General features: G+C 48.5%; 3 protein-coding genes across 4 annotated transcripts in view; 2 read left to right on the top strand and 1 right to left on the bottom strand.

Moving 5' to 3' along the window:
• Positions 1 to 6,506, top strand: part of kmt2a (lysine (K)-specific methyltransferase 2A) — a 35,135-nt gene extending 28,629 nt beyond the window's left edge. Inside the window, exons 31-35 of the mRNA XM_062473160.1 lie at positions 36 to 210; positions 566 to 673; positions 1,657 to 1,740; positions 1,907 to 2,036; positions 2,247 to 6,506. Coding sequence (XP_062329144.1) covers positions 36 to 210; positions 566 to 673; positions 1,657 to 1,740; positions 1,907 to 2,036; positions 2,247 to 2,522 — 773 coding nt within the window. The 3' untranslated portion in view covers positions 2,523 to 6,506. The remainder of the gene's footprint in view (positions 1 to 35; positions 211 to 565; positions 674 to 1,656; positions 1,741 to 1,906; positions 2,037 to 2,246) is intronic.
• A 1,120-nt stretch (positions 6,507 to 7,626) lies between these two features.
• Positions 7,627 to 10,552, top strand: c1qtnf5 (C1q and TNF related 5). 2 transcript variants are annotated; one of them, XM_062473726.1, is made up of 3 exons: positions 7,627 to 7,889; positions 9,161 to 9,402; positions 9,543 to 10,552. In XM_062473726.1, exons 2-3 carry the CDS (start codon positions 9,171 to 9,173, stop codon positions 10,064 to 10,066), a joined length of 756 nt encoding a protein of 251 aa, XP_062329710.1. In that variant the 5' UTR covers positions 7,627 to 7,889; positions 9,161 to 9,170; the 3' UTR covers positions 10,067 to 10,552. The 2 variants fall into 2 exon arrangements, with proteins under 2 accessions (XP_062329710.1, XP_062329709.1); XM_062473725.1 differs by having other exon boundaries at positions 7,628 to 7,861.
• Positions 10,553 to 13,600: 3,048 nt separating this feature from the next.
• rnf26 (ring finger protein 26) lies at positions 13,601 to 17,385 on the bottom strand. The gene has a single exon (XM_062473322.1). It carries the CDS (start codon positions 16,948 to 16,950, stop codon positions 15,595 to 15,597), a length of 1,356 nt encoding a protein of 451 aa, XP_062329306.1. The 5' UTR covers positions 16,951 to 17,385; the 3' UTR covers positions 13,601 to 15,594.
• Between the last annotated feature and the right edge of the window lie 2,904 nt (positions 17,386 to 20,289).

Genomic DNA, 20,289 nt, shown 5'->3' on the forward strand with positions numbered 1-20,289 from the left:
CTTAAAGAACTACATTTCCCAATGCTCCCCCACAGGTGTGAATGGGCTGAGGATGCTGGGCGTGGTCCATGACGCTGTAGTCTTCCTGCTGGAGCAACTGCACGGCTCCAGGCACTGCAGGAACTACCGCTTCCGCTTCCACAAGCCTGAGGAGCCCCACCCGCTTCCTCTCAACCCCCACGGGTCGGCTCGCGCTGAGCTGCACCACCGGTAGGGCCGGACGCTGTACACACACACACACGTTTTGTCTATCTGTCCTTGTGGGGACTCAGAATTCAATCATTTAGTTTACTTTAACCCCTACTTTAACCTTAATTCTAACCTTCACCCAAAATCAAAGCATATCCCTAACTCCTGGTCCCCACAAAGGTGGCAAAACCAGGTCACACACACACAAACGTGCACGAACGCTTACGCACTCAAACACACACAGGCAATACCCACACAAGCTATGCACCCTCCTCCAAACAGGCTATATACACACGCATGCACACTACTTAGCACGCACAAAATACAATAGTGTGTGTGTGTCTAACCACCGTCTGTTCCATCTGTTGCTCTCCAGGAGGTCTGTATTTGACATGTTTAACTTCCTGGCATCCAAACACCGCCAGCCCCCAGAGTACAACCCCCTAGAGGACGCAGAGGAGGAGGGGGCGATGAAAGCTGCTCGGTGAGTCACCTGGTCCACTCATCCCTGGTCTCTCTGTCACCTGGTCCACTCATCCCTGGTCTCTCTGTCACCTGGTCCACTCTCCCCTGGTCTCTCTGTCACCTGGTCCACTCTCCCCTGGTCTCTCTGTCACCTGGTCCACTCTCCCCTGGTCTCTCTGTCACCTGGTCCACTCGCCCCTGGCTTCTCTGTCACCTGGTCCACTCTCCCCATGTCTCTGTGTCACCTGGTCCACTCTCCCCTTCTCTCTCTGTCACCTGGTACACTCCCCTGGTCTCTCTGTCACTTGGTACACTCTCCCCTGCTCTCTCTGTCACCTGGGTCCACTCTCCCCTGCTCTCTTTGTATCCCTGGTCTCTGTGCCACCTGCCCTGCCTCCCCTCTGCCCTGCCTCCACTCTGCCCTGCCTCCCCCCTGCCCTGCCTCCCCTCTACCCTGCCTCCCCTCTGCCCTGCCTCCTCTCTGCCCTGCCCCCTCTCTGCCCTGCCCCCTCTCTGCCCTGCCTCCTCTCTGCCCTGCCCCCTCTCTGCCCTGCCCCCTCTCTGCCCTGCCTCCTCTCTGCCCTGCCTCCTCTCTGCCCTGCCTCCTCTCTGCCCTGCCCCCTCTCTGCCCTGCCTCCTCTCTGCCCTGCCCCCTCTCTGCCCTGCCCCCTCTCTGCCCTGCCTCCTCTCTGCCCTGCCCCCTCTCTGCCCTGCCCCCTCTCTGCCCTGCCTCCTCTCTGCCCTGCCTCCTCTCTGCCCTGCCTCCTCTCTGCCCTGCCTCCTCTCTGCCCTGCCTCCCCTCTGCCCTCCCTCCTCTCTGCCCTGCCCCCTCTCTGCCCTGCCTCCTCTCTGCCCTGCCTCCTCTCTGCCCTGCCCCCTCTCTGCCCTGCCTCCTCTCTGCCCTGCCTCCCCTCTGCCCTGCCTCCTCTCTGCCCTGCCCCCTCTCTGCCCTGCCTCCTCTCTGCCCTGCTCCGTGTGTCTGACTGCAGGTTGTTGTTGCAGGAGAACCTCCAGCGTGGACCTGCCTCTGGCTCAGAGGTTCAGGAAGCTGAAGACCTCCTCCAGGCAGAGCGTGGGCGTCTACAGGTGAGGCCCTGGACTCTCCTGTTACAGTGCCTCTCATGGGTCACCGACTATAATCATAAGAATAATAATGAGCTAGATTTCAACACATTAAGTGTGTTGAACTCAAGAGTAGTGTGTAGGCCAGGGATCACTTCATGTTGTGTGTGTGTGTGTGTTTGGTCTCTAGGTCTCCTATCCATGGCAGGGGCCTCTTCTGTAAGATGACCATCGAGGCAGGAGAGATGGTGATCGAGTACTCAGGCAACGTGATCCGCTCTGTCCTCACAGACAAGAGAGAGAAGCTCTATGACAGCAAGGTGAGGAGGGAGGGGAAGGAAAAGGGGGAGGGCACGGTAGAGGGGGAGGGAGGGAGAGGAAGATCTGTTGTGGTGGGAGGGTGAGAGTGTGAACTTTGACCTCTCATCATGGACCTTCTAATCCAGTATCAAGTGGGTCTTTCCTTTTATTAAACAGTATCATGCCACCATCATCACTCTCACCCTCCTGTCTCTGATCCCTCCTCACAGGGGATTGGCTGCTACATGTTCCGCATCGACGACTACGAGGTGGTGGACGCCACGGTGCACGGCAACGCTGCCCGCTTCATCAACCACTCATGCGAGCCCAACTGCCACTCGCGTGTCCTCAGCGTGGACGGCCAGAAGCACATCGTCATCTTCTCTAGCCGCCGCGTCTACCGGGGGGAGGAGCTCACCTACGACTACAAGTTCCCCACCGAGGAACCGGCCAATAAGTTGCCCTGCAACTGCGGCACCAAGAAGTGCCGCAAGTTCCTCAACTAGACGCCACCTCCCGTCCCACCGGGAGTCGTAACTTTTCAGACGTTAACCGGACGTTTTCCAGAGATTCTCCTGCTTCCGCCGTGGAGCCGTGGTCCCTGTGTCTTCATATGGGCGGTTCTATAGGGGGACAGTGGGTGTGTCTGTAGCGGGGGTCGGTGACGCTGTGGTGAGGGTTTCCTGGACGGAGGCTGGGCAGCACACTGATAGGAAGGACCCAGACCAGGTACTGGCCCAGATGGCACACATCTGGGCCCAGTCCAGATTCTGGTCCAGACCAGTGCTCACCCAGTGTCTGTTCTGGTCCAGACCAGGGATGACACCCTCCAGGTTCTGGTCCAGACCAGGGATGTCCCCGTCCAGCTTCGGACCCCAGCCCTCAGCCTCTGCAGGCCTCTCATCTGAGCGGGGCCCCTCTGTGGAAGAACAACAGATTATCGTGCCTCCTTCGTTGTTTCTGTTTACTTTGGATGGAGGGAGGATTTCAGACAGGGGAGACGGGGGGAGGAAGAAAGAAGGATAGAAGCAAAGAGCCTTTACAGAGTTTGTAGTTTTGAAACCGTTTGAATCCTTTGAATAACGAGAAAAGAATATGCCCTTTTCATGAGGAGATAAAGCATTGCCTCACCCTCCATATTTTTCTAGAGGAGAGATCTGTCCTTGAGTCCTATCTGTGATGCTCAGGGAGGGTCTGGATGTAGAGCGCATAGAAGAAAAAAAATTGCCACATTGTTAAAAGAGTTCCGTTTATACACCAAAGTGCAATTTTGAGGAAGGGACTTTTACCAGTCAATTAAAGAACAGAGAGGAGCGAGCGAACTGCTGCTGGCCTCGTCTGGTCATACCTGCCCCTCCGTCACTGTCCCCATGTGAAAGTCCTTCAGGCCTTCAGAATAGCCATGCCAATACCCCACCCCAACCCCTCTCTCTCCTGGGCGTTGTGTTGTAGACACTGTACATAGTTACCCATGCTTGTCCACAGCATCCTGGTGGAGCTGCATAGCCTGTAATCAACACCAGAGGGCGCTGTGGGGAGCCAGACAACAGGGCGACGGACACCTCTGTCTGTCTGTCTGCAGGATGTTTTTAAACTGTAGTTGTGTTGCTCTTACTAGACGATAGCCACGAGTGTACTTATGCTAGAGCCCTAGACGTAAACTTTAGATGTAGAATCCGATTTTAGGGAAATAGAAGGGTGGGTCATTGGATCACATCCCCGGTTCTGACTGAACCTAGGTGGAGGTTCTGGTGGACTGACCGACGAGGGACTAGAACTTGCGTAGTTCTGTTTTTATGGTTACTTTTGCTTTAGTGAAACATTGTCTATGTTTTTTTTTTTTTTTTTTTGCTGCATAGGAACATGTGACCAAGGCCAGAGCCATTGATTGGTCCAGCACTGTACCAGTGGGGTAGAAGGAAGAGAGTGATATCGGAGTGTCTTTGGAAATCAGATTTGGAACAATGTCTTGAATTTACAGCATTGAGTACCAAACGTCAGTTTAAAAAACCTTCATATGAAGAGTATCTCCATCTGTTGGAGAGGAAAACCAGCTCATGGCCTATATTAATAATAACCGTTGACTATGGAATAATATTTTTTTTTTATATGTATGAAAATTAGTCTTTGAAGTCTTGTCTGTTATCTGTCTGGTTTGTTATGGACAGGGAAATATCATGCTTGCTTTTGAAATGTAAATAATATGTATATTTTTCTATACGAAAAGACTAAAAAGCACTCACTAGTGAATAGCACTTAATGACAATGGTATTTATATTTTTAAGAAAATCGTATTTATTTTATTGCCATTTTTGTAGGAACTAGAGTGGTTTACAAACACTAATGCTTGGGCTAAATTTTTTTTTTTTTCAGCTGCCTTTTCAACATGTGTGTTCTTTTTGTTGCTTGTCGTTTGTTTTCTTTGTAGCCTGAATGTTTCTTTGATTCCAAAGACTGATGATGTGGCTTCGTCCCATTCGCTGAGAGCAGTCCACCAGTAGCTCGATCCACCAATAGGAATCATTCGTTCAGTCACGGCGGCAACCAATGGCATCCTAGCATTGTGACGTTCTTATGCACTTGAGGGAGTCCAGAGTGCTGCTCTATGAGAATAGCTGACACCTCTTCCCTTCCGCCTTACTGATGATGATGACGACGATCTTCATCCAACCACACAGTCCCAAGCCCAGCCAGATCTAGCCAGTCACAACCCTGACACAGTCTTACTTAGTCAGCTTTAAGTCAAGCCTCACCATCTCCCCAATCTCTAGCTGTGAAGATATGCAACTTACTTAGTCACCTCCGCACAGGGACCATGTCCCTCACAAGTCCCTGCTTTCCTCCAGTTAGACCCGACAACCTCCCTAGTTCTGTCCCAGCAGCCTCGACCTGGCTTTTGCCGGTCCATCCATTCAGGGATCCAGTTCTGGTCCAGCTCGCTCCCCGTCCCCCACCCCTGACGGACCACCCGCAGGTGGGGTCCTGAGTCCTGCTGGGTGCTGCTGCTAAGGCCCGCCATGAATGTACACACCTAGACCAACCTGATTCTTCATGGTGACGGTTATCATTACGTTTGTTCGAACCGTGATCAGAATGGTGAAAAGGACAGGGAAGGTGACCTCACAAGCCCCGCCGGGGGAAAGGGACAGTGGAGTTTTCTGGCTAGCCCTAGCTAAGCTAGTGTCGGGACAGGCAGGTCACACACACAAAGAACTTACGAACTATCTATCACACTTGCGTTGGTTAGCTAGCGAGCTAGCTGCTGCCATCTGAAGGGCTCCGTCTACGACTCTCTACTCTCCAGATTTAACGCAGTCCTGTGTTTGATACCGGGTGACAAACAACAACAACAATAACTCATTCTTTCACCACTGTGTTTTAGATCCAGTTCCTGTAGTAGACTCTGTTGTTATCTGGTTGTCATAGCAACATACCACCTCTGTGGTCCTTCATCTGTAATTAACCTATATTAAGATTACAATATATACACATACATAGTAGTTAACTTGTACTTCCGTATCTATACAATATACAGAATGGACATACAAATTTAGTAACAGTAGCCAACAACAAATCTTTTAACAGTTGATAGCAATGTTTCAGTGTACTCTATAATGGTTTTGTGTTACAGTATCAACTTAGATAATAGCTAATGTACAACATTTTGTATATTAATATCCAGTACCAGTTTTCCTGTGCCTGTGAACGTTCCCCTGACGTTGAGGGAACATTGCAGATGTTTAATTTTGGAAAAGGAACGGTATTTATGTCATGAGAAATGTAAATGTGTAACGTGGTTGTGAACTTCTTGAGGTCAGCCATCTTGGATTTTTTGTGTTTGATTGTTGTAGTGAATATTTCCGTTTTTATTTCTTTTTTTCTTTTTTTTTTATTGTATTTTTTTGTGCATTTTTAACAGGGATTATTTTTGTCTGCTTACTTGATGTGGTAGAGAATCCAGTCTGGAGGTTTGTGGAGACCAGACGGGAGAAAGAGATCTCCACCAAAACCATGTTTCGCTCTCTCTCTCTCTCCTCCATCTTGTCAACTTGCTGGGTATTGTACCCATCACGTACTGTTGTACACAAACTCACCAATGATGGTAGCGAGGAGAAGCATTTGTATTTATTTATTTTTTCGTGTAACTGTTTGTGTCTTTTCTTATGCCTTGAACATACTGTATCTCTTGTCTTTCAAACTCTTCATCATCCATAGCTGTCCTACATCAACGATGAAGATGAAGATGATGTCAGTGATGTTTTTCCCCTCTGCGTTGCTCATCAGTGTTCTCTCAGTGCTCCACAGGAAATGAAGGAAATGTCGAACCACAATAGTAAAAACCACAAAACTACTTACGGTTGAATGTAAAATTAGGAAAAACAAGAATTGTAAATAATTGTAAAAAGAAAAGTTTCTAATCATGTTTATTTTCTATGCACTTTTTTTATTTAAGTGATAGTTTAAATAATAAACATGTCTCCTTTACTCTACCATCGGACTCCGGCTTCATGTTCTTTGTCCAAGGACCGACACACACAGAACGTCCCAGTCAGGAGCAAGCCTAGAGGGATAAAATACCATGGCGAAGGGTGAAGCAAACCTGCACAGGTTAAGTAAAACCCCACACAGACTTGAAGTGAGCGGTCCTCACACCATCTCCCGAGGAGGTCTGACTACAGTTCAGATCAGGGGTCTGAGTTGTTTTGGAGTGTTCACATATGTGCAATATGCTGACTAAGCTGAGATTGTTTGGAGGGCTGAAAGGGACCAAGTGTGAAAAAGCCCTGGAACAAACCCAACACCTCCTCCAGTCCAAAAACCTCCAGAAAAAAAAGTTTGTCTTCAAATGGTCCACCTGGAGAGAAAGCATTGGAGTCTGGTAGTACGGCTTCAAAGACCCGCTCTGACACCCCCTACTGTGACAATCTGGCTCATAAAAACAGGGTTGTAATGTTGGAACACAGTCAAACTGTGTGTCGGATTACTGCTGACATGTCACCCCTACATCCTTAAACTGACCATGTTGCAACTATAGAGTAGACTACAATGTCAGAACAACAGACAGACTGCAACAGACCTTAACATAACGACAGTCACACACACACACACACAGGCCTCACATCTCTACATGAACTGCTATCAAGAGAAAGATGACAAAGAGCAGAAAGGGAGAGAAACATGGGGAGAGAGAGTGAAAGTGTTAGTAGAAAGGCTGAGCGTCTCACTGAAAGAAAAAGAGAAAATTCTCTGGCTGTGTGTTGTGGTTTCGTCTCCCTCACCACAGTCGTGACAACCTCCTCCACTGTAAATCCCATGTAATCCACTAAATTTATCTAGATCACATCTCTACAGGACTGCTTCCGATCCCTAAAACCCCTCTGTCTCTTTCAATCTGCTCCAAATGTTTTTGTTGTTGATACTTTTCTCTCATTATTTATCGTGGACATACTTTAAATACTTCTCGTGTACTCTTTCCCTCTTTGTGTTTCTGTCCCTCCCTCTTTCTTCTTCTCTGTTTTCCCACTTACTGTCTTTTTTATTCCTCCCTCCCTCCCTTTTTCTCCCTCTCCTCCCTCTCTCTACTGCCCTCCAACCCTCTTTCTCTACTCCCCTACTACCTTCTCCCCTACTACTCTCTCTTTAACTCATCTCCCACCCTCTCTCCCACCCTCCCTTTCTCTTTCTAATTGGCTTTCATTACCATTTCCTGTCAGAGGTCTTTCACTTTTCCCAGACTCCTCAGTTTCGGCAACAGAACACTTTCATCGTGTCCCGTCAGCTGCACTCACGGCTGTTCTTCTCCACTCCGCTGTTCCTCTCCACCTCCACTTCTGGACCTCAACTGGTAATCCTGCACTTGTCTTTAGTTTGAGGTGAACTATTTTAACTCTGAGACAAGGCTCAGTGAATGTTGTATGTTAACGTCTCATCATGTTTTCAATAATGGATGTATGTGTTTGGTACATCTCACCAAATGATGAAAACTGCTGACTAAGTCTTTAATTGGATATTTGTCACCTACCTGCTTGTGAAAATAGTAGCTAAAACACATTACTATTGGGATTAGAGATGGTTTAAATAGAGAAAGAAGTCAAGTGTGATAGTTTGTTACCAGGCTGTAGACGGTGTGTTGAGAAGGGCTGGGCTGCAGACATGTTGATATAGTTGTTGTAATGCCAGTAAACTATGATTTGGTGTTCTTCACACATCACTGTGGAGAGGGGTTGGAGGAGGAGGAGATGGAGGGGGGAGGAGAGAAGGAGGGAACCCTGCATATGTTTGTAATGTCTGCTTTTCCTCAGAATGCTGAGACAGCTTTTTGTGCAGCTGTTCCTCTTTTTGTCCCTCCTCTCTGTCGCCCTCCTCTCCCTCTCTCTCTCTCTCTCTCTCTCTCTCTCTCTCTCTCTCTCTCTCTCTCTCTCTCTCTCTCTCTCTCTCTCTCCTCAACCCCCCCTTTCTCCCTTTGTTCTCCCTCTCTTTCTCCCTCTTTCTCTCTTTCCCTCCCTCTTTCCCTGACATAAAGTTCAAACCAGCTGTGCCTTGCATACTTCTAAAGTCAGTAGTTATTATGTGTAATAAGCTGAAAGGATATAAGGACTCTATGTGGATCTATGTGTTTGTATGGTTCTCCAAGAGCCAGCTCTCCGTGGTGCCTGCTTAACGGGGCTGTAGTTCTGTGTTAAACGTGAACTGCTACCCTGTGATCTGTAGACATGTCAGCACGGTGTACTGCCTGGTGACGCTTGTCCTGTTCTCTCACAGCAGCCAACAGGAGGTGTGTGTGTGTGTTCCTCTTTCACAGCTGGGTCATCTTTCCCTAGGTGAAACAGGGAGTGGAGGCTTTATTCAACACCTTGAGGCTTGCACACACACACAGCACACCCTTCTCTCCAGATAATTTCCCAGAAATATGATTAGTTGTTCTGAGGACCCAGAAGCACGAACTCTGAACTTTTCTTTTTCTGCTAACAGGCTGCACCTGGATTTGAGAGCTAAGGACAGCCAGTCAAAACAAGACTTTTGTACTGATTATATGATTCAGAGACTTGTGATTGCATAACAAGCTATACGTTCTGCTGTTCCCCCCTCCTCTTTTCCTCTCCTCTTCTATCCTCTCTCTATCTCTGCCCTTCTGTCCTCACAGAAGTCACCTAATGATGACATTGCCACAGCTCTGGCTTGTGCCCCTCCTCCTGGTTCTACAGATCCACCTTTCTGACCAATTAGAAGACAACAAGATCCCGCCCAGCCTGTGTTCTGGCCAACCAGGTATCCCAGGCTCTCCTGGTGTCCACGGCAATCCTGGCTCACCAGGAAGAGATGGACGGGACGGGCGAGATGCTGCCCCTGGGGAGAAAGGCGAGCGAGGAGACAGGGGATACTCAGGTAGCCTACCATCAGTCTTCTGCAGCACCTGTTCGGTGTTCTCTCATTGGCCAGTCAGGTGTCTACTGTGTCTGTGCTCTACAAACTGTAGCAAGTCACAGAGGTAACCTAATGTGTGCCTGTGCTCCATCTCTCTCCAGGTGAGACAGGACTCCGAGGGCTGACCGGCGACAGGGGAGACCCGGCGCAGAAGGGTGAGCGGGGGGAGGCGGGGGAATGCGCCGTCTCTCCCAAATCCGCCTTCAGTGCCAAATTATCTGAGGCTCGCTCCATGCCCGTTGCCTTGGGCGATGCTGTCCGCTTCGACAGCATCGTCCTGAATGAGCAGGGAGATTACAATGCGGAGACGGGCCGCTTCACCACCAAAGTCCCGGGGGTGTACTACTTCTCCGTCCACGCCACCGTCTACCGCGCCAGTCTGCAGTTTGATCTGATGAAGAACGGCCACGCGATGGCGTCCTATTTCCAGTTCTACGGTAACTGGCCGAAGCCGGCCTCGCTGTCCGGTGGCTCGATGCTGCACCTCGTCCCGGGGGACCAGGTGTGGGTCCAAATGGCGCTGGGAGAGTACAGCGGAATCTACTCCAGCTCCAAGACCGACAGTACCTTCTCTGGGTTCCTGATCTACTCAGACTGGAAACACTCACCTGTGTTTGCAAAGTAAAGAAATGTGTCATGGTGAATACCGCTTAGTTCCTAACTGACGTTCCTGGACGTTAAAAAAATATTAAAAAGTTATGCAAGTGATGATAATAACCACAGGCACAGTGCTAGGTTACTGTAATGGTGGACGGTGATGTGGAGAGCAGCTGCTAGCTTTGTTTAGTCTGTTTGTCTTTCTGTCTGTCTGCTTGCCTGCCTGTCTATCTGTCTGTCTGTCTGTCTGTCTGTCAGACTGTTTGTCTACCTACCTGTCTGCCTGCCTGCCTGCCTGCCTGCCTGCCTGCCTGCCTGCCTGCCTGCCTGTCTGCATTCCAGGTGAGTAACCAACTAACTTTCCGACCAGATGTTCTGACGACGGCCTGAACCCACCCTTCTCCTCTCACATCACCCCTGACCCAGGCCTTAACATGTCATCATACTAACAACCCTGTAAATCTTAGTGTGTCATCCACCAGTTATGTCAATAAATAAAAATGTTTCACTTTCATACCTGGCCCTCGTATAAAGTTACCTTGCCAAGTTCCACCCACTATACAAACCTGTCTAGGTTATCAGAGACATGGCAGATGGAGGAGATGACAGGGAGAGGTGAGGAGTCCTCTGGACAGGATTGAAACTCGCCCATGTGGTTGCGACATCACTGTTTACCATTCTCTGCCAGGAGCAGTGGAACGTCTGTGTGGATGTTAAACACTCGCACTTGCCAAGCAGACAAGGAAATCTCCTTCCCTGTCTGCCTCTAGAAACAACTCCAGGGCTCGATTATGTTCCACAAATACTCCCCTAACCGTTTTCCTTCAGAAGAGATGAGAGGAATGATCGGTCGTTCTCCTCCCTCTGGACAATCTGTTTCCATTCCTTCAGTCGTGCAGTAAATCTCTCCCTCTCTCTGACGGCGCCAAGTCTAAGCACTAATCACCCAGACGGTGAAGTCATTCCCCTTTGGCATGGATGGGGGATGTCAGGGAGAGGCAAGCATTCTCAGGCTGAGTTTCAAAACCTGTGATATGTGTCCTTTCTTCGGCCTTGTTTGATGTAATCCCCAAGAAGAGGTGAATTAGTGAAAACTCAGCAGAGGGCAACTGGTTTTGACTAATCCAATCTTGTAAAATCACTACCCTCCGGAGAGTGATGAGGAACGGGAAGGAATGAGAGGTGATACTGAGAGGAAGACATGCTCCGTGTCCACTAGAGGGCAGTGTTGTGTTACTATGTCGCTCTCCTCGTCTCTTCTACATCCTTCTCTCATCCCCTCTTTATCCCCATGCTACAATCTCACCCAGGCCCAATCAAGAGACTGAAACTCTTAACTGTGAGTGAGTGAGTGAGCGATCAACTAAATGAAAAAAAGCTCACAGTTCCACAGTGGAAGGTATCATTTTCTGGGTTAGTTTGTCCATGCATTGATGCATTCCTTCATCAGTATGCTTGCGAGTCTACTCCTCAGCTATGTTCAAGGTCTACAGCATGTGACCTGGCTGACCTATCCTGCAGATCCCCACAGCCTGGAGACAGTAGCCTCAGTATGTTTCTCTAGGGGTCAAAGGTCAAGTTCCAATGTGTCATTATGTTGGCAGGCCTGATGGTGATCTGCCACTTATAGAGCAAGCCCTGGTCACTGACCCTCCAGCCCTGAGCTCTGCAGCCCTGAGCTCTGCAGCCCTCAGCTCTGCACCCCTCAGTTCTGTCAGACTGTGGGCTCTACAGATCAGTCTCTGGTCCAAACGCTGAGGATTAACTTAAGAATTAATGACACAGAGAGGAGATCAGTGAGAGAGAGCTAGAGAACAGACACATAAAGTGAGAGGGGAACAGTGACAGACAGAGAAAGAAAACAGACAGAGAGGAAAGAGAGAGACGTGTGGCGGCGTGGCTGGTCCTTTTCCCACAGTGCACTTGGCCAGGATTCCGAGGGTTCAGCTGGACCGATGTGACGGGTCATGTCCAGAGGGGACACACTCTCATCCTATGTTTATTTTCCATCTTCCGCCTCTCTTTTTGTGTTCCTCATCAAACATCATCTGCTCTGTGAACACGGACCCTGTTGACTAACTAACAAACAAACACTGCAGCATCTGACAGGCGGAGTCGGCCTACAACACAACCTGGTGGTCCTGCTGTCCTCCAGAGGGATGATGATGACAGAGGGAAACTCATAACCCTCCAAGATCCTCCAACACTGAAATATTCTAAGTTCATCCATTGGGAGAAAGAGAAGAGCTTGATTTACATATATTTTTTACATCAATTATGGATATAAAACTATGTAGTTCTGAAAGGTTTCAAACTGTCAGAGAGTACACGGATAAACAGTCCTCATGGTGCTTACCTGGTTATTTGTGTCACAGACCTGGTGAATGTATGAAGATGTCCAGTGCTGAATGAAGTGTAGAACCCTCCCCTCCAAGATTCACCAAAGAAGCTTTGCAGTGCCAGATTGTAAAATCAAGACCCATTTTTACGATTAATATACATTAATCTTTTTCACCAGTTGGGAACCTCTTAATTGAGGTCACGTTATCTCTACATAATTTCACTTTTTTTTTACAGGATTCTTGGAATTCTGATTTTTTGAAGTTGACAACTCCACCCCAGCAGATGGCTCCTTCCTGGCAGAACTTGTCCCTAATATCCAATAAGATTCCCCTAGTTTGAACCCTTCCCTGCTCTCCAACAACCCCTCAACTCCTCCTACATCCCAAACCAGTCCTTCCCTTCAGCCCCAGCTATAACCCCCCCAAACCTCCCTCCCCCCGCTCACCCCCTTCCCCCACACCAAAGTCTCCAGCACCCCCACCCTGCTGAGCGTTCACCCCCAGCATTCCCTCTCTCAGATGGGGACTGGAGCAGAGCAGCTGGGGGGGTGGGGGCACATTCTCATGGTCAGACAGCCAGAGGTCCGGAATCACCCGACCCTTCCATCCAAAACATCTACATCCTGCTTCAATCTCCATCAGATCCAGTCCTACCTAAGAAGGGGGATATGATCATCCAGACCAAATTTGGTCTGAACAAACAGTGGGTGAAGCTGGGGATTTGAGCTGAACCAAACAGGGAGGAATGTTGGAACCAGCAGAGGCCTGTAACACCAGCATCAGTGACCTCGAGGGATTTACTGTGGCACACGCTCAAGAAAGACACTCGGACATACACTCCTACATACACACTCAGGAGACTTCATACACTCTCTAACACAAACCCACACACTCAGGAGACCACATGAAAACCAATCTCACACACATTCCTACACAAACACACACTCAGAGACCTCAAAATAAACACTATGACACACTCTCATTCACACACTGTCCTCAGAGCTACAGTCTATAACGGTATGAGTATTTATTATGGAGATTTGACATCCGTAATGTTGACAGTCTGTGGTATCTAGCCAGAAATATTAATAAAAGGATGCTCAAAATAGTTGTCAACCCTGCATGCAGATATACAGGTGAGCCACTCTGAAGGTTTATGTGTGTGCTATATTGTCTATCTCAGGAAATCTTCAAGAAGGAAAATGACCAATAACATCAAATATTTTTTATGTAAACTTTGACAGGCGAGCAAAGCCACTCCCATTAACATAACATTTTCTCATTCACAAAGTCAGACTTGACAAATACTGTTTGAAGAAGAGTGGTTTGGAAAGACACAATACATTCATGGCTTCTTACTGCAACACCCACCACCCTTTCCTCTCCATAACGGGACACATTCATATCTGTTCTGCAGTTACACATCATGACTGTCTCCATATCAAGAGAATGCTTTGGCACTTTTATGAACAAGATGACAACGGGTGTGTGGGTTCATCCCTACCCCCCCTTCCCAGTAGCAGGTACTACACCCTGTGGTTGGAGACAGAGTCAGACTGGACTGAGCACAGCCTAACTGGATCCTGGTGGTCACCACTAATGGAGTGCTGGGGGGACTGATGATGTCAACAGGGCTTATGATGCTATGTCATCCTACAGCCTGGGTATTCTCTCAGTGTGGGCGTGGCAAGCCAACCAATCAGATGATTTACAAGGTCAAATTAAACCCCCCCGATAATCGTTTAGAAGGCAGAGACGCCCTGGTGCAAACATGTTTATTTCTGTTTGGGACAAAAAAAGGCCTTTCGGTGGTGCTTCAGCTTTTAACACCCCCCCTCGTCTCGTCTCGTCTCCCCTACAGAATAATGTAATAATCAGCCCACCGATATCCTGTTGAACTGGAACCCAGTGCAGATCAATAGCACTATAGCCAGTCAACAAAGGGAAAGGGCAATGCTGTAATGTGCTCATGCGGACCTTTAGAACAAACAAATCAATGAGGAGTTGGGAGGAAAAACAAACACGTTTCCTAACAATTACGCAGTGAGAACTTGGTTTGGTGCCAATCCTGGGCTCATGAGGCTGTCATCTTTTATTATGGGATAGAATTGTCAATACCACAGAAACTGATGGGGAAAACAAAAACAAGGCTATATACATACTTAAAATTAATAACGATGGGTTGCCTATTTTTATTATATGTATTAACAAAACGACTTTGTTCCCAAAATGTCATACCCCATTTGGCTTTAAAAGTGGTCCTGTATTCCTGTATTGGTGGGAATGCCTGTTTACAGCAACATTCTGTGCAGCAAGAAATATCTTACAGTTTACAACACAGTCATTGCCAATATTTCTCAAAGTATTGCCCAGCATACATTAGCCTTCAGACTAAGTTTGACGTCCCCTTGGTAGGATTCAAAACCCATTCAGCTCACAGAAACAGTCAGCAGCCCTTTATCTCTAAACATACAGCAGGTTGTTCAACACTCGCATCCCTGATGGATTTCCTCCGAACATAATTGACCTGATCTGTGGTGTGCAGTCCACACAGGTACACTTCTGGATGAATGTTTATGATTAGTGATTAGCTGTATTACTGTTCTCCAGCACTGTGTCATGGGTGTGTGTGATATGATTGTTCAGGTACTGGTTACCATATCAGCATAGTGGACTAGAGCTGTACAGCTGACAGGATCATGCAGATAGCATAGACAGACTAAATCTAGATTATGTATAATCTGGCTGTGGTCTAGATTCTACCTGGCTGTGTTCTAGATTATATTTAGTCTGTTTTAGTCTCATTAGTCTCTCCTGGATACACAGCGATAGTCTTTTACAGACCATTGGTCATCAATAGGGTTGGTCCAGTCGCTCACGGAAAAGATTATAAATTAGTATCGTTCTGGTCCCTTTAATGCACTGTTTAAAATGTGTCTAAAATGACTTTCACAGTTAGTTACACATGTTGTTCATTGGTCTCTCTCACGTAGACCTGTCCGTCCTCACAGAAGGTGTTGGTCTCCAGTCTGCTATGGAGTATATGGATCTCCATGACTTTGGTCTGCAGTCTTTCACAGACCTCCTTGATCTAGTTCTCACAGATATATCTACATGGTGCTAGTCTGTAATCTTACAAGACCTTCATGTTCTCACAGACGTCTATGTTGTTGGTCTCTCCTCCTCACAGATCTATAATGTTGGTCTCTCCTCTTCACATATAGACATCCATGGTGTTGAGGATCATGTGCCTGCAGAGAGGACAGTTCTGCAGGTAGATGGGCTGTCTGAGCAGGATGCTGGTGCAGTCTTTACACAGACACAGGTGCCGACAGGGCAGCAGCACCACCGTCTTGCTGCAGTCCTGGCAGATCACGCACTTCTTCCTCTCCTCCTGCTCCTTCAGCAAGCTCAGCAGGCCATCCGCCGAGCCTGCCATAGCAGTCAACCCAGGCCCTGAGAGCTTCCACAGGGGTCTCTCCCTGCTGGAGCTGGGGTTGTCCTGTTGGTGACGGGGACCGGGGTGCTCCCGAGGCGGCCCCCCTGCAGCCCTGCCGTCTGGGGGGGCCCGCTGCTCTGCGTCCTCAGCGCCCCCCTGTCCTTGGTCCCCGTCCCCCCCTATCCTGCGGTCCCTGTGGCCCAACCCCTGCCTCAGCCTTGACCCCAAACTCTGCCCCAGCCTACTGCCTTGCCTGGACAGCCTCTCCCATCGGTCTCTCTCCTGCCAGTACATATCCAGGAGCACCCTCTGTAGAAGGCGCAGGGCTCCAGGAAGCTGAGCCACTGCCCTCTGTAGACGCCGTAGGGACCCAGGTAGGCCTCTAAGCATGGGGATAGAGTTGAGGTAGATGGCTGCTGTTTGGGCTCCGCGGCGGGTAATCTCTGGGTGGAGGTAGAGGGTGGTGGCCAGGGTGATGGAGGCTGTGAGTAGGAGGCCGTAGACATTGAGGATGAAGGTGCTGATGAGGAAGTGAGCCAGCAAGAACAGGTACTCCAGTGCCAGGCTGCAGGGAGTCCACAGCAACATGGTCGTGCCAGACAGGCTGCTGTACAGGAAGGCTAGGAGAGTCATACCCAGTTCCAGAACTTTCTGCAGGGGGCTGGACACGGCCTGCCACACGCTGACCGCCCCGTAGTACACGTTCTGACTGCCAATGAGAAACATGTTGACCACGCTGTTGACCAGGTACACCGCTAGATTTACTGCGATGCCGCAACCGTCACACACGGACAATGCTCCGCGCTGCAGCAGCGCTCTCCCACGCAGGCAGACGTGAGACGATAGATGACCCATCATCTTCAGACTCTCCAGCACACTCCCCAACATGCTGACCGTTCCTTGGGCCAGGACCGCCGCACTCTCCGCCAGATACACCAAACAGGAGAGGACAAACTGGCAGCATTGCACCACTAAATTGGCCAGCAACATCGGAAGGTTGTTCACGAAGGCAATACATGCCACAACAAGCCGGATCAAGGAATGAACTATGACGAAGTTGAGGTCCAGAAGAAAGCCTATGACTTCAATACATTTTGATACAGTGCTGAATACTAAGTTCACCAGACCCATCGCCGTATAGTTGTTGCAAGTTGGTTACACAGTTGCTCTGTGGTTGTTTTGATAAACAAATAGAGTAATGGTCCAGTTTACGATACACCCTGCCCCGGACTGTTATGGCCAGGTTTACTATTTAGCTAAAGAGCGAACATAATCCTCAAGTTCTACCACCATCATCAGCGGATGTTTATTTTCAAAACCTTTGCTAACTAGCTGGCTAGGCTAGCTAGCACGCAGTTTCTTCCTCGCAAGAAGCACGCTAAATAACGACTATTTTCTTGATTCCTTCTTCCGATAATCTTGGATTAATATCCTTGTCCAAAGTTCCCAACATTGCTAGGCTTAATGCACAAAGAAATAACTAAATGTCCCAAAACAGCAACTTGCTGTGTATCGTTGCTACATGTATTCCGCCATTCTTGTTTTGAGCTGCATGGTCAGCTGTGAGCACATTATCTGTGCCGCCAAAGCTGCGTGCTGGGTGCGCATACCACTGAAAGACAACGCAAAGATATACGCAATTATGAAACTTTACAGACTACGTTTTTACCGTTAGAACTTAATATCAACGCAAATACTAGACACGCAACAACACTCACCACAATAATAGGCTACAATAAATTGTATAATTACTAAACAGAAGACTGCTTCGAAAATAAATACATCTGCTTTTGACACAGGACTCAACTGTTTTTAAATGGGCCCCTTTTCGGCAGCTTTTGCTGTCTTCGTTTGTGTTATGATTTAGCCTATAAAGAGGTCTGTGTCTAGACAATAACATTTCAATAAAAAAAATTGCATCCCAAAAATGTCCTTGGTTTGTAACTCAGTGATCTCTCATGTCACCAGGATTTCCCAGATTCCTTTGAGATAAATGCACCGGCTTCCCATGACCTCACCTTATTGTATGACAATAGCCTGAATAAAAATCCACAATGCTGTGCCGAAGTTTCCTTCCTAGTCTTGTGTCTCATCCTCTCCAGCTAATGTCTACTGTTCTCCCACCACCAGTGTGTGCGTGTGTGTGTGCGTGCATGTGTGTGTGTGAGAGAGAGAAATATAAGAGAGGGAGGCAGAATATGGCCTGCAGCTGCCAGAAAGGGGAAATGAATCCTATATGATCATGGGGCTCATTCTGAAAACATGGAAGCTTTCCAGACACTGTAAGTCTATCAACACAGTCTTGGGGTGGAGCGGTAAGTCTTCAAGGACCTTTAGAGGGCTAAAAGGACCTCTCCTTCTATGGGCTGTGTCCTGTAGGCTAGTGGGTCCTGCAGGATAGGAGTTCACTTCCTGTGTTTGTTTTATAAGATTATATAGGTCTTCTTCTACACATTGGTGTAACACAGCACTTATAGGATAGACTAGGATATTAGTTTTTTTTCCCCCACAGGTGTAATGAGCATGCCTGCTCAAAAGTAGCATAACACATTGAACATGTAACATATATTATAACATATCCTAATGTATAGTGATGTAAGAGCAACACCAGAAGAGTTGCCTGGCAATGTCAAAGTAGCATGAACCAAAAATATGTTAATAATCTTTAGTTTTCAAATACACAGAATGACAGGGAATCTGGAAATCCTTTCATGTATTCAGTTAATTAACTGGATGCAAAGGACCCTGTGAAATCGGACACAAGACAAATGGAGCTGAGTTCAAGTTGCTGTCAGGTTGCTAAAATATACATTGTTGCTGTCAGGTTGCTAGGATGTTTGTTTTTAGATTTTCTCACAGACCTCGGCCAGGGGGGTTATCAGCCATGAAGTGGTGCTTACTCGTATCTTTTCTTGCTGTCAGCAGAATACAGAGACTGACCATCCCACCCCCACTTTCACCCTATATCAACCCCCGCCCCCCCCACCCCTGGCTCAGTCCGGGGTAACGCAACCTGTGGTCAACGGAGGCAAACAAGTTTCCAGGTTCTTTGTGGTTTAGTTACATTATGTGTTCCCAGTCTGTCTCTGCCAGCGGAAGACACAAACATCTCAACTTCCCTCACTGCTCCCCCTCCCCCCCCCCCCCCCCACATGTGCCCCTGCTACAGTCTGCAGAGACAAACCTGGTCCCATGTGTCGGTCCCCGGCCACAGGCCCTGTCATGTGCCACCTCAGGGCAGAGGTCAGAGTGGAGGCAGCTTCTTTTTAGAACCCTTCTCTAAGACAAACAAACAGGACTGAAGTGAGGTCCGGCCACGGGGACAACAGGACGTGTCTCGGGGTAAAACAAGCAAACCTATTGACGTGTTTCCTACTGAAAGACGAGGGGCCTAGGAGGGGCCTGAAGACTAATTTGCTTCAATAGACTTTCCCGCCCTGTGGGTCCTTTTCATGGTGAGGAAGAGGGAGTGTGACTGTCTGACGCATCGCCCCCCAACCCCCCGCCTCCACCCACCTCTCCACCCCTCCCCCCCCCACCCCCCCGTGCTACCATCTTGTGTGATTGCAGGACCCGATAGCAGTGTAAACTGGAGAACAGAGCAGTTCTCTCCTCTTGAGACAGGAAGTGACACAGTCACAAGTGGCATCCTGGTCTGGGGTGATCACAGTCACAACACCCATTATTTCATTTTAATCAAACATTTAATTGATGATGCCCCAGAGTCACAACCTTTGGACATAAACAACATTACAGGCCCAAACTTAGGGAGCCATAAGCTCTGTACTTTTCTCCTGTTTTTAATCAGGAAATTAAGCGACTGAATGCGTGAAATGATCACTGTAACATGTTGTTTCTTATTTTTGCTCAAACTGTGTGGTTTCTTTACTGTTGAGACCATCTGATTTGGTGCTGTCTTTGGCAGCCCGCCAGAGAATCTGCAGAAGTATACTATTTTTAATCAACGAGTGGGAGAGAGATGGGGAGAAAGGGAGGGAAGGAGAGAGAGGGAGGAACAGAGAGATGGGGGAGAAAGAGTGAGTGAGGGACATGGGGGGGGGGGGGGGGGGGGGGCTTTACAGCGACCAGGGGACTGGAAGCATCTATGGGAAAACACAAACTCCAAACAGTAGAAACCACTGGGGCCAGACTGGTCCCAACCTGGGGCAGGACCCTGCATACCACAGCAGCCCACAGACCCAGCTGGAGACCACGGGTCCACTGCACTGGACAGAGAGGAAAGAGAGACAGACAGAGAGATGGAAAGAGATACAGATACAGAGAAAGATAGAGGGCAGCGACAGAGAGAAATAGTAAGTTGGTTAAGAGTGAATGAAAGAGGGAGTGAGAGAGAAAGGAGGTGGCAGAGAAACAATGTGTTGGTGTAAGAAAGAAGGATAGAAAGATAGAGAGAGAGGAATGAGATAGACAGAGGGACACAGGGAGAGAAAGAGAGTGAGCAGAGCTGGT

This window comes from Osmerus eperlanus, chromosome 11 (genome assembly GCF_963692335.1).
Source record: "Osmerus eperlanus chromosome 11, fOsmEpe2.1, whole genome shotgun sequence".
Lineage (NCBI taxonomy): Eukaryota > Metazoa > Chordata > Actinopteri > Osmeriformes > Osmeridae > Osmerus > Osmerus eperlanus.

What these genes read in the sequence shown, in the direction of transcription:
- c1qtnf5 (XM_062473726.1), top strand. Translation starts at nt 9,171, where the DNA reads ATGATGACATTGCCACAGCTCTGGCTTGTGCCCCTCCTCCTGGTTCTA. An exon ending in AGGAGACAGGGGATACTCAG is followed by an intron (nt 9,403 to 9,542) that starts GTAGCCTACCAT and finishes ATCTCTCTCCAG; the next exon opens with GTGAGACAGGACTCCGAGGG.
- rnf26 (XM_062473322.1), bottom strand. Translation starts at nt 16,950, where the DNA reads ATGGGTCTGGTGAACTTAGTATTCAGCACTGTATCAAAATGTATTGAA.